Below are 15,941 nucleotides of genomic sequence, written 5' to 3'. Positions count from 1 at the left end.
GAAGAGAGTAGATGACAGGTGTGGCAGGAGATGTCAGCAGGGATACAAACATCAGCTGTACATTTATACATTTAGTCAGCAAGTCTCGCTGTTGGAAGGGGAAGTAGGTCGCATTTAATTACCCGGCTCCATAGGATGCATGATGGTTGGGGATGTCAGGGCTACGCAGCACTCGTCTAAATGTTTAGAGTTGTCACGTGATTCATTTGCAGCACGTGAGGTATTAAAAAAGCAAAAACAAACTATAGTACAGGGGTAGATGAAAAGGAGAGGAGTAGAAACAGAGGGAAGGTCCTGCAACTCTCAAGTTATTACTTTTTTACTTGATGGATGTTATTGTCGCTATTGTTGAATGCATTGTTAGATTTCTTGTTTTTATAACCTTTGTCACCGCCATGCTGGGTAAATGAAACTGGAGGAGTGGAATTAGGGTGTAGCGTCTCTTTCTCTCCCACATTTGTCCCATAAGTTCTCGTCTTTCCATTTTTCTTATGTAACAGATCCCGCTGACCAACCCTTATACTAGGATATGTATGATAATGTTTTTTCTCTCTCTCCTTAATATCCACCCTTCTTTCTCTCTCTTATTGCCAGTCTCTTGTCTTCTTTTCACAGTTCAGATACACACACAGTCTACAGTTCAAGCTAACCTTCAATGCCCCCAAATTCAACTCTTACTTTCTGTTTCTTACTGTGTTTGCAGTGGGTCTGACAAGACCTTTGTGTTGTGTTGGACATGAAGCAGACTACGAGGAAGGTGAACTGTAACAGGAAGAACTCGATGAAAGGTCAGCTCACAACATGTCGCCAGATAAGTTTTAATGTTTCTAATGAATGTAACCCAGCTTCCGACTGACTGATGTCTAAAGGGTCCCTGTAAGTACTTTCGGAAAACACTTATTGTTTATCACAACTGGCTTCCAAACAAGACCGACGACAATGACTCATGCAGTCCGAAGGAGAGAGAGGGGAGAGAATCCGTGGTTGACGCGGAGACAGCAACAAAAGTTATAAAACATTATAAAACATGTTAGTTTTTGTAACCAAGGTACAAAACCTCAGAAGCTCTGTCATAGCCACGTGAATAAGATTGAGTGGAGGGTGACTAAGCTCAGACATCGACACTGGTTGTAACTCGACTAACATTTGTATCTGACATGTGATCTTACAGCGAACGACGTTCACATTCTTGCCTCTAGGTATCTTTACTGAGTGGTTCCTATGCCACTGATGTGTGTGTGTGTGAGAGAGAGAGGCAGAGAGTTAAATTCTCGTCCCACCTTTCATTGCGCAGGTACACACAGCAGGTAAAAATAAAGCCACCGACAGCGTCAACGACCATAAAGACCAGGTCAAAGGTGATTCTGAATCATTCCGGAGTTGTTTCAAAGATTTTCAGACTTTTGAATCTCTTTCAGTAGAAGCGTAATTATATTAATTTAAAGCATAGATAAAAAGTTAAACACTTCGTTAGTAAACCTTTCCTGTAGGTTAAAAAACAAAAAAAAACAATCACGAGATACAAATATAAGCCAATAAGACTTTATTTTCTCAAATCCCAATTCCCCAATTCTTAAAAACTACTAATTCACACATACACGTTTGAGTGGGTTAAGTCTTACAATTTTTTCCGGAAAGAAGTAAACGATAGTTTGAAAGTCGTCCTCTTATGTGCTCTTGTATTAGTGAACTCATGAATTACTTTTGTTGCTCAGGGGAGACTACTGCAAGTAAGGTATTAAAGCTCGGTACACCTTGGGTTTTACTCTACCTTTCTTTCAGTCTGGTTTAATTTTCATCTGATCAGCTAAGCCTACTGTTATTCATTCTTTTTTCTTTTTTGTTGTCGACATCTGTAGTTGTGTCTGTCAGAATTTTTTAAACACAAAAACTAAGTGATTATCTGAGAAGTATCAGACGCAAAGGTAACCACTGTCAAAGATAACACTCGCTAGTTGATGAAGGTGGTGTGTAGATATTTTTCCCTCTACACAGAAGACTTACAGAATACTACAACCACCTGTGTCTTTGGCAGACACACTGGCCACCTTGTCCTTCAGGCTCCTCAGCTCCTTCTCTTGCATCTCCAGAAGTCTGCGGTTCGCATCCCGCTCGGAGTCAAAGCTGACTCCTTTTGGTTGAGCAGCCTTTGTGTTTCTTCGTTTCGTTTCTCAATCAACTCTAATTCTCTTCTCCTGTCTTCCTCCATTTGTCTCCGGAACTCTTCCCGCTCCTGTTTCATCCTATCCCGCAGTTTTCTCTCTTCCTCCCTCTGTCTCTCTGCTCCGAGTTTCTGCTCGTTAATTATTTTTTGCAACTCGGCCATTTTTCTTTCTCTTTCTTTTTCTGCTTTTTTCATCATTTTTTCTCTTTCAGCCTCCATTTTCTCGAACTTTTTCTTTTCTTTTTCCGCTTCTTCTCTCGCTCTGCTCGTTTTGTCCTCCAGTTCTTTCACATATTTCTTCTTCTTAAGCTCCGCTTCCTCCACCTTCTGCAGTCTTCTCTCAAGTTCCTTCTCGATCTTCTCGCCGACCTCTCCGTACTTGGGGCATGTGTAGGGTTTGCCGCCATGCGCCTCCCTCAGTCTGCTCACCATCTGCAGCAGACGGTCCACCTGAGGTTGTTTGTCCTCAGTGGTGTTGTCGAACACCAGGTAGCGCTGGCCGCACTCATTCAGTGCAGTCCGCAGGTTGTCCGGTGCAGTGTCGAGGACCGCCTGGATGGTCTTCCCCTGTCGAGCCAAGTCGTCACCTCGCGTGAAAATGATGATGATGTACTGAGTGACCCTGTCGTCCAACAGACTTTTGACCCTTTCGTACACACCCTGGTCTTCCTCCGTGTAGCGACCAATCGCAATGACGTATAAAATGGCCGTGGGACCCGGATGCATGCATGCCACAGCCTGAACAACTTCCGCAGCGACATCTTCTGGTGATCTCTTTGTGTCACAGAGTCCTGGGGAGTCGGTGATCTGTAAGACAACACGATCATAATGAAACTGGTTGTTCAATAAACAAAAAGTCTGAAAGACGATGGGGGCAGCCGACAGTCGGGTGGTTAGAGCGTCTATACCCGACACATGACTTCTCTGTCAACCATGATTGCTAAACCTGATTGCTCTAATTATGATAATATGGCACGACTGTAGAATGCACAGTAAAGTAAGACAGATAAATGACTATAGAGCCGATAAAGTGGATGATGGTGTTTCAATCATTGTTATCAGTGAAAGCAAAGCAGTCCAAGTCAGTGTCTGCCATACGTTGATTACCTCGATGACAACACCATTGCGTTCGATCCTCTGATGTGCGCACCTGCTGGTCACCGAGCTAAAGCAGACTTCATTATGAAAGAGTTCCTGTCCCAGAATAGTGTTTCCGGTTGTGCTCTTGCCACAGCCAGTCTTGCCCACCAGGAAGAATCGCAGACTGTTACTTGCCGAGCCTCGCAGACTGTCATTGAGACAGGGATTCTGCCATCCATGATGGTCTGTAAAGTATTAATGTTCACAGTCAAATACAAGTAAATTAATATTGTGAGGCAGTGGCACTCTGTCTACTCTGTGAACTAATATGAATAATTTATTTTTGAAACCTGTGTCCTTTCTTTTATCTTATAAAGAACTGGTAGGAAAGATATTTTACGTTATTCATTTTTTACAACTGCTGTTACTCGTTGTAAGAAATTGACCTATACAAAAAATAATAATAATGGTGCGTGTTCTGACATACCTCTGTCCCCAAATGGAATACTCTGGAACCGATCTCTCGGTCCTTCCTCGCCCACTTGCAGCTGTCGGATCGCTCGCTGCAGTTTCCCCATCTGTTCATCCTCCCAGAAGCCTGCGCCCACAGCCAGCAGATTGACATCATCGGGGCTGAGAGAATACAGCTCGTCGACATTGTCTATTCCCTGCAGCCTCAAGAGACGGAGTGTTCTGGGGGACAGACTGTTCGATGAACCCCACGTGTCGATTGAACGATCTGGAAGGAAAACACACTTAGTTCCAAAGATTGGCGGTTGTGAATCGCGCTTATTATATCTGGAATTTGATGTATTGCCTATCTTTAAGTCTTTGTTGTTGCGGTTCTATGCTCCCCGAGGAGTAAAATGGAATAAACTAAACTTATGTCTCAGTGGAGTAACTAAGACTAAAAATAGAAAAACCTTTCTTGATATGAACTCGGTCATAACAAGAAATGAAATTTGTATCTCATTAACTACTAAATAAACAAAATAATATGTACTAAGTTTACAGTTCCATGAATCGAATCTGTCTTAAACGAGGGTCTTTCGTTTAAATCGGTGTCCTATGGCGACATCCAATCAGAGTTTAGAAGTTTTCTTAGTGACGTGTGCAAAACAAGAAAGGGGTGTGAGAATATTTGAGTGGCTTGTACACTAAAGTTATGATTGCTGTGGAATGAGAGCTGAACCTTTTGTTTGCTTAATCTTGATGTCTTCTTACCATCGGGATATGAAAGACGTGAGGAAGGTGAGGTGTCTGGACGGTAAGAGTGATTTGGAGAGTTGGACGGGAAAAGATGTTCTTCACTTTCCGTTGTTAATTCGTCCACAGATTGCCGCAGGAGCCGGCACTGTCCCCGGGGTAGCAGCTCGGACAGCTCCAGGATGCCGATGTCCAGGTGGATCAAATCCTGAACAGAGCTCACGCCCTGCACGGCGAGCACCTTTAGTGTCCGAGTCGTAATTCCCTTGACACGGGCCCACTCCCGCAGCTCATCGTCTGATGAAGACCAACATTCAGCAAAGTTATATTGTCTTTCAGGACATCAGTGGCAAGTAAATGTTAGACACTCAGTGTTGGCTTTCTTAGAAAAGTAATATTTTTGAATACATTTGTTATTTTCATTTTGTTTAGTAGACTTCTACAACTGTTCCTGAACTTTCATTTACTTTTCATCCTTTAATTAAAGAATGATGATGAACTGACCTAGATGGGAGTAATAGAACACAAACTTTTGGACACGATACACAATTTTTCAAGAAGTCGCTCTCTTTTCTGATAAGAAGAGAATTTCAGGTCAGACATTGTTGTCGCTTGTAACATTAGGAAAGTACGTCAACAAAAACGATTTTTCTGCTGCTCGATGCTGGTCTGCCTCCTATCCATGCAGCAGTACAGGTAATATTCATGTTAATTTTCCCTAGTAAAGCTAAAGAAGCATCGACCAGGGTCTGTATCTTAGTGAAAATACCAGAAAATATCTACACCCGAGCTGTATTTTCACCTGTAGTTCAAACTGCGCATTGGTATTCCGTCTGCTTCAATCCACTGCACTTTACCGCTATCTATGTTAGTGTTTACTGTTACTTTCCGTACTTTTTATTTATTTGGCGGTGTGTCTATGAGTTTCCTGAAAATGCATGAAAATATTCATAAAGGAATCGTGTTGTTGTGCATCTCTATGCGTATAAGTGTATGTGTGCGCGTACTCACTCTCTAGGATGTGTTTATTTGTGTGCGTGTGTGTTTGTGTGTGTTTATGGGAGAGAGCGAGAGAGAGAACTAGAGAGATAGCAGGTCACATAAAACAGCGAGGTCTACACTATATCGAGGTAAATGAATTAGATTATCACTAAATCGCAAGGTCCACACTAATCTACCGTCGAGGTATAAAAATCACTCTGGAGAGGATACATATCTACATTTTTTTGTGTGTGTTTGTTGTACCGACTCTATCTGATCAGTTTCATTTCTGATAAAATGAATAAAACAGTTTTCACCTGTAGATATGTACAGGTACTCATACATCAGCGAGTTCATCAACCTTGTTTTCTAACCACAGCCACATGAATCAATGAAAGAAATTAGCAAACCGCAAAAGTGATTGCTTAAAAATTAGAATAATTATATATGATTAAGAATAATTATGCACTATATTCTCACCATAGTTAATACATAAAAGATAGTGACATCAAACACTATACACACCTTGTGACAGAGCCATGGCAGCTTGTAAACTTGCTTTGTGACTTCAACTTAAAAATAGCGCAGTTTTGGAGAAACGGGAATTGCCGATGTCTATATTTAGCTTCTAGTAGCGTTTCCGGAGAAAGAGTTTTGTATACCATGAGTAGAATCCTTCTGTTACAGCAGACTACTCCCAGTAGTGTGGCAGATGACCTGATCACCAAGACGAAGACATCGCAGACTGTTGGCAAGTCGCTGCTTGGTCGAAGTCATGGAAGACAAGGACGGTAAGTCAGTTGTACTGTAGCCTCAGGCTAAGTTATACAGAAGTTGTTTGTTTATTTTGTGACTTTTTCTACAGTGAGACTCGTCAGTAACAAGCGAGACTGTCATTGTAGATACAAGTGTGTATGTTCAAACATTTGGCTGGTGATACAGGACTAAAGATCTCGTTATCGTTATCGTTGTCGTTATCTGGATGACACCGTTGACCGCCTGCCACACAATGATGAAGGTGAACCACACACGATTCTGGAAACTGTTGGGTCGTGTGACGTGGATAATGGAAGTCTGCCAACAACTACTACAGTTGGTAGAAGGACTTAGACCGCTGACATCATATCGTGTTCTATGTTTTCAGAAAAGTCATGAAAATATCAATTACTGAGGAGGCGAAGATCAAAATAACCTTTAGCAACTAAATATTTTGTTATTAAATTTATTAGAATAATGTTTATCAATTTTGGATTTCCATTTCTAATAATTCAGCTTTACTTGTAAAGCGCTTTTTTACATTTATACATACAAATGGTATTTATATATACACACGTGTGTACGCGTGTTCTGTGCTTTCGTGTGTGTGTGTGAATATCTTAAAGAAGCACGAAGAATTCATCGATAATCTTATAACCAGGTGTGTGAGTGGATTGTGTAGAATATTCTACGTCAAGGGAATTCCCATATTTAGCTCTACTGACAGATGAAACATCTGATGTCGGGACGAGATATTTAAAGAGTCCACAGTCTATGTCATTATCATGACCTGTAGGTGTGACAGACAGACATTGTGTGCACGTGCAGTTTGCTTGTGAAATCTGTTTGGTGATTACACATAAATTTATTTACAATACTCAACATTAGAAGAAGTATTAGTGAGAGCTGTAATAAGGATAAGAAATGAGGCTGAAGATTTATATTACACAGTACTCAGGAGCTCCATCCTCTTACATATTGTTGTTCATTCTGGTGTATTATCTCATTTCTATCGTTCCTTTTAAACTTCTTTCTATCACATTAGTACTTACAAAAGGTTACACGAACGAAAGACAAGTTTCCCCTGATAATCACGTGATATGTCTGACAGACAAGGTGCTGGAGGCGTGGGCGGAGAGCTCTGACGTCACGCCACAGACCCTCAGGTTCCTCAAGGACGAGGGCTTCACCTCCATGCGGATGTTGAGTCGTCTGACACCGGATGAGATTGACAAAGCCTTCCAGGGACCCCGGCTGTTGCCACTGGCCCAATGTCTGGCACTGAAAGAAGCTGTGAAAAAACTGACAGGGGAGACTGCTGCCCCAGCTCCTGCCCCCTCACCTGCCCAGCTCCTGCCCCCTCACCTGCCCCCGCACCTGCCTTTGCACCTGCCTTTGCACCTGTAGCACCTGGCAGACGTGAACAAGAAAATCTGGTTGGTTGCCGTCCTGAAGAATTCCAGGTGTTTACCACGCGAGGTATGGTGGAGGGCAAAGGGCAGTAACTTGATAATGATAATTTAAGTAGAGCAACCCTTTACAGACACTCCCTGTACCTAACACTGTTATGTGCAGACACATTGTTTTAAGAAGGACATAACATTTCTAAAGTTTAGAATTAAATTGGTCAATGTAGTTTGAGACAGCTGCTTTAGTTCATTATTACAATTTAAAAATTAATTTCACTGTAAGTTTAGTGAAACATTTGTAATGATTCAGATGCTGGTCCCGGCCGGCAGACAGGAAATGACGGATCCCTGGAGGGAAATGTACCCACTGTAAGTCCACAAAGGCAACAAAGAGAGTCATTTCCATGGAGACCAGAAGAGATGGCAGCAGAGAGGCCATCCCAGACAGTCGATGACTGGCATCCTCAACCACAGTTCCCCAGTGAACAGCACGTGACGCAAGGTTACCATGGTTACCAAGTGGTGCAGCGAGAACAGTACCAAGGGGCATCAGCGCCTGCCCACACCTACATTAGACCACAGAAAGAACTACATGCAGGTAGCGACAGGTACCCGTACCCTGAGCCACAGGCTGGAGTGAAGACCTCGGCACCTCAAGCAGACTACAGACAACAGGTTCACACCGCATCGCCATGGGACAGACAAGGGTTTGGAGGTGAGGCCAATCAGTACTTCAGATGGTTTGCAAATATTTTATGAAGAGACTTTTACTTTGAACAAGTGAGCTAACCGATCTGATGCAGATGGTGTAAAGCTTTCCCCATAGATAAATTAAATATTAAACATAAGTTATTGGGAGAAAATATACAGATTTTAAGTATTGGTCTGCGTCTTAGGATAAACATATTTTACAATCGGTTCATTAGGTTAAACATATCTGCTTCGACTTGCAAATATTTAAGCTAGTGCAAAAGATCATGAAAATAGTTTGCTTAATGCGACAAATAATCTGTGTTGACAATAATATTGTCAAAATAATATTGTTTTTGCATGTGTTCTGTGTTGAAATGACAAACATCACATACAGTGTTCACATCACATATTGTTTAAATATAGGTGCACTACCTATATGTGCAGGTGAGACTTTTCGCTTCCTGCTGGTGGGCAAAACTGGAGCAGGTAAAAGTACCACGGGCAACACCATCCTCGGGGACAACCATTTCACCTCCGACATCAGGTTTGACTCCGTCACCGGAGACTGTCAGCTCAAGCGCAGCACTCGCAATGGAGTGATGATTGAGGTAATTAGACAGGGAATGACCACTCAGACTGTTAGTAATTACCACAAATAATCATTGATACATCACAGCTGCTGCTGCTGTTACTAGTGTCCTCTCTGAAATAAATCATATAGCACCCAGTCGTCAGAAAACAGAAGTTGTGATCCTAATTACAGAGCTTAAGAGTCCCCTCCACTCTGTGGGACTAGTGGTGCTTCTATGAGTCTTCTTTCAGACCAAGAGCTAGCAGTTAAAATGTATAACTTTGCTTATTCTATTTTTTCTTATAAATAAAGATAAAGATTTGTGTGTGTCTCTCTCAAACACACGCACACACGACCTTCGGTGATTACTCGGATTGAAATGAGCCTTAAATTAAATGTAAGGTGTCATTATTATTCATGACAGATCATGGACTCGCCAGGTCTGTTCGACACCCGTAACACCCACGAGGTGATCTCCACCGCCATTGTCCAGGCTGTGGCCTGCATGCATCCGGGTCCTCACGCTTTCCTGTACGTCATCAAGATCGGACGGTTTACGAAGGAAGACGAGGGTGTGTACAACCGACTCACTGCACTGTTTGACCAACAGTTACAGAACTACTCCATGGTGGTCTTCACTGGAGGAGATGACCTTCTGCGCACAGGTGCGTCCATCGAGGAGAAGATCGCGAAGGCACCGGAAAACTTGAGAAAGCTTCTTAAGGCCTTCAGGAACAGGTACGTTGTATTCAACAACATGGCGGCCAACAAGCAGCCTCAGGTGGACTTGTTTCTACAGAAAGTTCGAGAAATGGTTGCTGAAAACGGCGGTGCACCTTATAGCTGTCCCAAGTACATGCAGGTCGGCGAAGGAATGGAGGAGGAAGTGGCTCGAAGAGTGGCGGAGGTGGAGAAGCAGGACCTCAAGAAGAAGCGGTTTGTCCAGGAGCTTGAGATCAAAACAGAACAGGCGAAAGAGGCTGTGGCGAGAGAGAAGGAAGACCTTAAGAAGAGAGAAGAAGCCCGAAAGCAGGAGATGAAGGAAGAGGAGGAGATGAGGAGGGCGCAGTTTGAGAGTCTGAAACAGCAGCTGGAGCAACAACAGATGAGTGAGGAGAAGAGAAGGCAGGAGACAGAAGCATTCCTGAGGAAACTTGAAGAAGAAAAACGAGAACAGATGAGACAGATGGAAGAAGACAGAAAACGGGAGCAAAAGAGGCTCCAAAAGAAAGAGAAAGAAATGCAAGAGGCGATGTCAAAGATGATTGAGGAGCAGAGGAAACAGCAAGAAGAAAGGATGAGAGCCCACGAAATGGAGATGAGAAGACTAAAGGACAGAATCGCAGACAATAAAGAACCAAGTTTCGTAGACAAAATTAAAAGCGGCGTGAACAACTTCGTGAACATGGTGATTGACGGAATCGCTTCATTTTTTTGAAGTAGTGTTGCAGTTTTTTGTTTCTTTCTTAGTTTTTTTTAATCAGGATTTGCTTAAACGTTTGGCTAATTCTGCAGCACTTTAGTTTGCTCACCGCACTGGTTGATTACAAATATAATATGACTATAGAAAGATGATACGATGCTTTTTCTGGATAAATGAAATGTGCCAGAAATATGTTTATTAATATGGTAACTGATGAAGTCTCTACTTTTATTCATTTCTGTCGTCGTTGAAAAGATGTTTGGGACTGTTAGATTATGTCCCTTTTAAGATTTCCTTAAGCTTTTTATGATACATTACTGTAATATACTTATGTTATATTTTCTTGGTTGATTTTTACATTTAATAAGTGAATACTTTCAACGCATAGAACCACGGCTGCATGACAGAATATACATTAATACTATTTTGACAGAAGTTTTTAGATTTAAATATATCATTAACGGTGTTTTATTTTGAATCGCTACACAACATTGCAATACTACTGTGACAGTGACCCTAACAGAGTCTGACAGAGTAAACAAAATACGAAAAATCAAGTAATTTTCATTTAACATTTAATTTAAATTTAATTTAATTTAGTTATACAGAGGGCAGCGTTGTACTTAAAAAGCTGTGATAAAGATTACATTAAATCGTAAAGGGGAAGAACTGTGCATGAATTTGGAAGAACTTGTTCAAATGACATCAGTAAGGTCGCTTACATACGGGAACTTCTGGTTTGGAAAAGGTTTACACAAGACAAAATAAAAGAAACTATGAAGATAATGAAATAAATTCGGATTTAAAAATGTTCGATGTGTTGACCTCCGAAAGCTTAACCTGGTGGTAGATATACCCGACTACAGAAGGTTAGGCATAAGAACACCAGCTGCTGCTCATCAACAGCATGGTGATATTGAGGAAGATAAGATGAGGTTTGGCTCCATCTCCCAAATTGTGTCCTACAAACAGTGAACAAGTTTTGTTCAGTACACCTTTGGCTAAGAGATGGTGAGAATTTATGCCTTTTACTTTATTATGTTTAATTATTTAAAGTTTTCTTGCAGACTTGTCAGGGCGCCTTTAGTGATTTTGTGTAATGAGTTGAGTAACTGGTTACTCGAAAGGCCTTGTGACTCATCTTTAAAACTCTGACTTCAAAAGGCCTACATATTTCTGTTTTAAAGTTGGCTTTAAAATGTCTCTACGGAACTGTCAGCTTATAGCTTAGATTTAGACACCTATGTCCAGTTTGACAAGAAATCAGCTCACCCCTTTCTATCATTGTTTGAACTGCATCTACCATCCATCAATCTATCCCCATCCGTCCGTCTATCCATACTACAACGAGTATCTAATTTGTACCGTTGTTTATATTTTAGTGTAGGTACTAACCTAACGGCAGTGTGCACTGTTGGTGATCTGTTTTTATCGTAAGGTCTGAGCCGATTTAAATAGGACCAAACACACTTCAGGCTCTTTTGACTTCTCAAGAATTCAGCGGAGCAGGAAATAAGAGTTTCTCGAGAACTCAGCTATTTTTAGAAACGACGACGATCTGCGTACTCCTAGAATAATGATAACCTTTGACACACCGCCTGCTGCACACCTGTAAAGGATGCTGTTATATTCTCTCTTTTTTATTTTCTCTATTTTTTTCCCCTCTCTTCTTCATCTCTTTCTTTTGTTATTTTGTGAAGATCTCCTTTGTCAGTTCTAAATTCTTTTTAGAGTAAATTTCTGTAAAGTCATGCAAACGACTGACTTTGTGCTGAAATTCTTCGTCTTGGGGATAAGTTTAACTTTACAGTGTAGGAGATCAAGTCTGAAAACAGCTTGTATCTTCGAGGGGAACTAAATCACTTTATTCTTTCAGAGTAATAATATTACTAGATATAGTGTATCTGCTCTCAACACATACCTAGACATGGATAACAATAGTGTTGGTTCAAGTCCTATTAAATGTCCTCACTTCCCTTGCTACTTTATTTTTTTCGGACTGATATCCAGTACTTTTCTGTAACAAATAAGTCGTGACAAATTTTTATTTTTAGGAGAATAGCTTGTCCATACCAGAAAAAAAATTTGTAAGTGAAGTGAAGGGAGATGACCCGCGCTTGAAGCTAAGAGACAGCTTATGTCCCTTTATGAGAGTGACAAAGTGAACGACGCCTTCTATTATCAGTGGCTAATTTCATGTTCATTGAAAAAAAAACATTAGCTACTGCATGACCTTAACAGTCTTGTGGCAATCTTGACGTGCCATTGCACAGTTTGTTACTGTTCGTAAAGCAAATAACTAAAATGATTTAACTCAAATTTAATTTTTAAATCAATAATCTGAGGGAAAATAACGAAAACCGTCAAGGAAACTGACTTTTATTTAATATTAGATTATTTATTTATTTTTCGTATTTTTAAACGCATTTCAGTGATAATGAAATTAGAAAACTGAGAACAATAAAATAGAACTAAGATTAAATAATGATCATAGAGATAAGTAGGTGAAAACAAGCTTCACATAAAGTTTATTAGTGTAACGGGTATATTTAGAAATAACTCTTTGTACGTGGAATCTTACAGCATCCATTCTTCTTAGCATCATGAGATTTGCGTCTTAATATTTTTCAATCTGTACATGGTATATTATACAAAATATCTATTATAATTTCTTTTCCATAAATCTGTAATTTTCAAGACATAAGTCTTGGAAAGATGCTCCTGAGTTAGCTCCAGTTGAATTTAGAATGTGACTGAGAGTTAAAAACTTGCCTTAACAAGTTATTCAAAAACGAGAGTGATTCTGAGTCCGAAAAGACGTTCATGTTCTCTACATTAATTACATCTGCAGCTATACACTAAATCCTCATCTACATCTGCAGCAAATTGTCCTGCATATAAATGTATGTGCAACAATGATTATAACCAACTTTATTAGTTCCAATCGCAATTTAAACATGGAAAAGTATGTAGCACATTCATATGCAAAAAAACTATGTCAATTACCAAAAAAAAATGAAAAAGTAAATCACACTGAAATTCTGGTTCCAGTGTCAATATAGAAATATATTTAAAACAACAACCAAACAAAACAAACAAAAATGAAAAAGAAAAGACAAAAAACACAACAAAACAAAAAACAAAACAAAGAAAAATAGAATCGCATTAGTCACCACCGAAATCAGAAGCCAGTTCTGTCATCAAAGTACACACGCCTTCGATAAGCTGTACAAAAGGTGTCATCACATAGTCCAAGAAAGAAGGTTCTTGTCCGTCTACGATCCTTTCCCTCAGCGCAGTCATCTCCTCGTCGTGAGCTCGCGCCATTTCTTCTCGAAGTTTCCTCTCCTCTTCCATCCTGCTTTCTATCATTGTGTTCATTTCTTCTTCCTTCCCGTTAAGGTTCTCTTGCTCCCATTTTCTTTCTTCTTCCATCTCTCTCATCTGTTGCCGCCTGTCTTCCTCAAGTTTCTTCAAGAATGCTTCTGTTTTTTGCCGTCTCCTCTCCTCACTCATCTGTTGCTGCTCCAGCTGATGTTTGAGACTCTCCAGCTGTGCTGTCCTCTGTGCTTCCAGTTCCTTCATTTCTTTCTGTCGGGCTTGTTCTTTCTTTTCAAACTCTTCCTTCTCTCTCGCCACGGCTTCTTCGGCTTGTTTCGCATTGGCTTCAAGTTCTTGGACATACTGCTTGCTCTGAAGGTGCTGCTTCTCAACCTTCGCCATCTTTTTCCTGACCTCTTCCTCCATGGCTTCCCCGATGTGGAAGTACTTGGGGCAAGTGTAAGGCTTTCCGCCATTAGCAGCCACTAGTTCTCGCACCTTCTGCAGTAGAAGATCTACCTGGGGCTGTTTGTCAGACACCATGTTGTTGAAGACGACATACCTGTTCTGGCAGGCTCTTAACATCCTTTTCAGGCTTTCGGGTGCATTTGCTAGCATGTCTTCCATGTTTTTTTCCGCTTTTAATGCTGTCTCCTCCGGTGAAGACGACGATGGTGTATCTTGCCAGGTCCTTGTCGAAAAGCTCCAGCAGACGATTGTACACGCCCTCCTCCTCTTCCGTGTAACGGCCGATCCTGATGACGTAGAGAATAGCGTGAGGACCCGGATTCATGCCGGCCACAGACTTGACAATGGCGGTGGCTACTGCCTCGTGACCTTTGCGAGTATCAAACAGACCGGGAAAATCAAGGATCTGAAAACAAAATCAAAATTATCCTGAACAAAAAGTGGCACAAGTACTATGAATATTATAGACAGACTATGAAATCCATCCAACCCTCAATTTTGTCCAGCCGTCTGTGGACCTCGCTTGACTCTCGCCACTATAGCTTACCTCAATGTTCGCCCCACTGCGTTGACTTCTCTGCAACTGGCACAAGTCTGTCACCAAGTCAAAGCTGGTTTCGGAATCGTGTTTCCTGTTGTACTCTTGCCGGCCCCTGTTTTGCCCACCAGCAGAAAGCGGAAAGATTCACCTTTGGAAATAAAGTAAGCAGACCTTTGTAAAACACTAAGATTTGTAAGAGACTGACATCGTGCGCTGGACTGAATCATAAAGACTAGCTCTAAATAGGATTAGCACAAGAAATTGAAGAGAAACTCTTTCTTGGACCAGTGTCCGGTGACCAGTTCCGCTCATAATAAAGAGGGACTTTGACTTGTCCGGTGTGCTCTGTTTTGTATATATATATACACACACTCATCAACTTGTATCCTCCATCATGACCTAGTGCTTTACACCATTCCAGATGACCTGCTATGTATCATACATATATGTATATACCTGATGATCTAACCCTTCATTTTTGCCCATGCAAACACATTTTTTTCCTTTTTCTGATTTGTGGTCCTGTGTTGTGAGTAGTGGTCATGCGCTTTGCAGCAGCAGATCGTTCGCTCACAACTGTGGTCCTTTTTTAGCCGTCCGATCGTTTGATTTTAACTTTCCTTTTGGTTTTCTGCAGCTGCTAATGTTTTATTGGTGTACTTTTCTGTAACATTTCGGCGCATTGAGCGTTTCCCAAGGATTCGGATTTTGCGCGTTATAAGTCTCCTTCATCATCATCATATCATTCATGATGACCTAGTGGTGTGTATCATTCTAGATGACCTAATGTTGTGTATCGTTAATGATAACTAACTGCTGTGTATCACTCAAGCAGGATCACATCCCATTATCCTTGCTTTCCTTCTTTCTCACTTTTCTTCCTCCTCTTCCTCCTTTCTCCTTTTTCTCTCTCCTTCCTTGCCTCACATTGTACAGGTGAGTTTGAGACAAGGACGAGAAAATATATGCATATAAAATGACATATTTGCAAAGGTATCGCAGTATGCATTTTGTAAAACGTTAAAATGCATTTTAACGATAAAAAGTTTTATAAAATGAAATGAGGAAATAAAATATGGGATTAGGTTTCTGTTGCAAAATAAGTTCTTCAAAATAAGTGTCGGTTAAAAAAGTAGCTGAATCTGCTTCTTATTCGGAGGCAACAAAGCCCCCGAAAACTGAACCTTTAAATAGAAACAGAAACTTTGATGACAAATCTTAAAAAACAAGGAAATATATTGCGGGTGCCTTTGAAAAAATCTATCTGTACAGATACAAAGACAATACTGTGTAATAGTAACATACATTTGAGAATGTTCATGTTATTG

The 15,941-nt window shown here is 40.9% G+C and overlaps 3 protein-coding genes across 3 annotated transcripts in view; 1 reads left to right on the top strand and 2 right to left on the bottom strand.

The window, feature by feature from the left end:
• Positions 1 to 1,526: 1,526 nt before the first annotated feature.
• Positions 1,527 to 6,091, bottom strand: LOC112560801 (immune-associated nucleotide-binding protein 9-like). The gene is made up of 5 exons (XM_025232861.1): positions 5,957 to 6,091; positions 4,469 to 4,747; positions 3,732 to 3,983; positions 3,272 to 3,489; positions 1,527 to 2,971 (listed from the first exon to the last, which is right to left on the bottom strand). Exons 1-5 carry the CDS (start codon positions 5,970 to 5,972, stop codon positions 2,066 to 2,068), a joined length of 1,671 nt encoding a protein of 556 aa, XP_025088646.1. The 5' UTR covers positions 5,973 to 6,091; the 3' UTR covers positions 1,527 to 2,065.
• Positions 6,092 to 6,121: 30 nt separating this feature from the next.
• LOC112560800 (immune-associated nucleotide-binding protein 9-like) lies at positions 6,122 to 11,069 on the top strand. The gene is made up of 5 exons (XM_025232859.1): positions 6,122 to 6,222; positions 7,299 to 7,666; positions 7,907 to 8,311; positions 8,734 to 8,897; positions 9,285 to 11,069. Exons 2-5 carry the CDS (start codon positions 7,459 to 7,461, stop codon positions 10,296 to 10,298), a joined length of 1,791 nt encoding a protein of 596 aa, XP_025088644.1. The 5' UTR covers positions 6,122 to 6,222; positions 7,299 to 7,458; the 3' UTR covers positions 10,299 to 11,069.
• A 165-nt stretch (positions 11,070 to 11,234) lies between these two features.
• The window catches only part of LOC112560803 (GTPase IMAP family member 7-like), a 31,228-nt gene continuing 26,521 nt past the window's right edge, over positions 11,235 to 15,941 (bottom strand). Inside the window, exon 5 of the mRNA XM_025232864.1 lies at positions 11,235 to 14,102. Coding sequence (XP_025088649.1) covers positions 13,449 to 14,102 — 654 coding nt within the window. The 3' untranslated portion in view covers positions 11,235 to 13,448. The remainder of the gene's footprint in view (positions 14,103 to 15,941) is intronic.

This window comes from Pomacea canaliculata, linkage group LG3 (genome assembly GCF_003073045.1).
Source record: "Pomacea canaliculata isolate SZHN2017 linkage group LG3, ASM307304v1, whole genome shotgun sequence".
In the NCBI taxonomy this organism is placed as follows: domain Eukaryota; kingdom Metazoa; phylum Mollusca; class Gastropoda; order Architaenioglossa; family Ampullariidae; genus Pomacea; species Pomacea canaliculata.
The sequence above is the reverse complement of the archived record's forward strand: the minus strand, read 5'-3'. Positions and strand labels throughout refer to the sequence as shown.

Excerpts from the sequence above, each read along its gene's own strand:
- LOC112560801 (XM_025232861.1), bottom strand. Across the intron at positions 3,984-4,468 it reads ACGTCTTTCATATCCCGATG|ATCGTTCAATCGACACGTGG; the intron begins GTAAGAAGACAT and ends TTTTCCTTCCAG. Across the intron at positions 3,490-3,731 it reads TATTCCATTTGGGGACAGAG|ACCATCATGGATGGCAGAAT; the intron begins GTATGTCAGAAC and ends AATACTTTACAG.
- LOC112560800 (XM_025232859.1), top strand. The coding sequence starts at position 7,459 with ATGTCTGGCACTGAAAGAAGCTGTGAAAAAACTGACAGGGGAGACTGC. Across the intron at positions 7,667-7,906 it reads CCAGGTGTTTACCACGCGAG|ATGCTGGTCCCGGCCGGCAG; the intron begins GTATGGTGGAGG and ends GTAATGATTCAG. Across the intron at positions 8,898-9,284 it reads GCAATGGAGTGATGATTGAG|ATCATGGACTCGCCAGGTCT; the intron begins GTAATTAGACAG and ends TATTCATGACAG.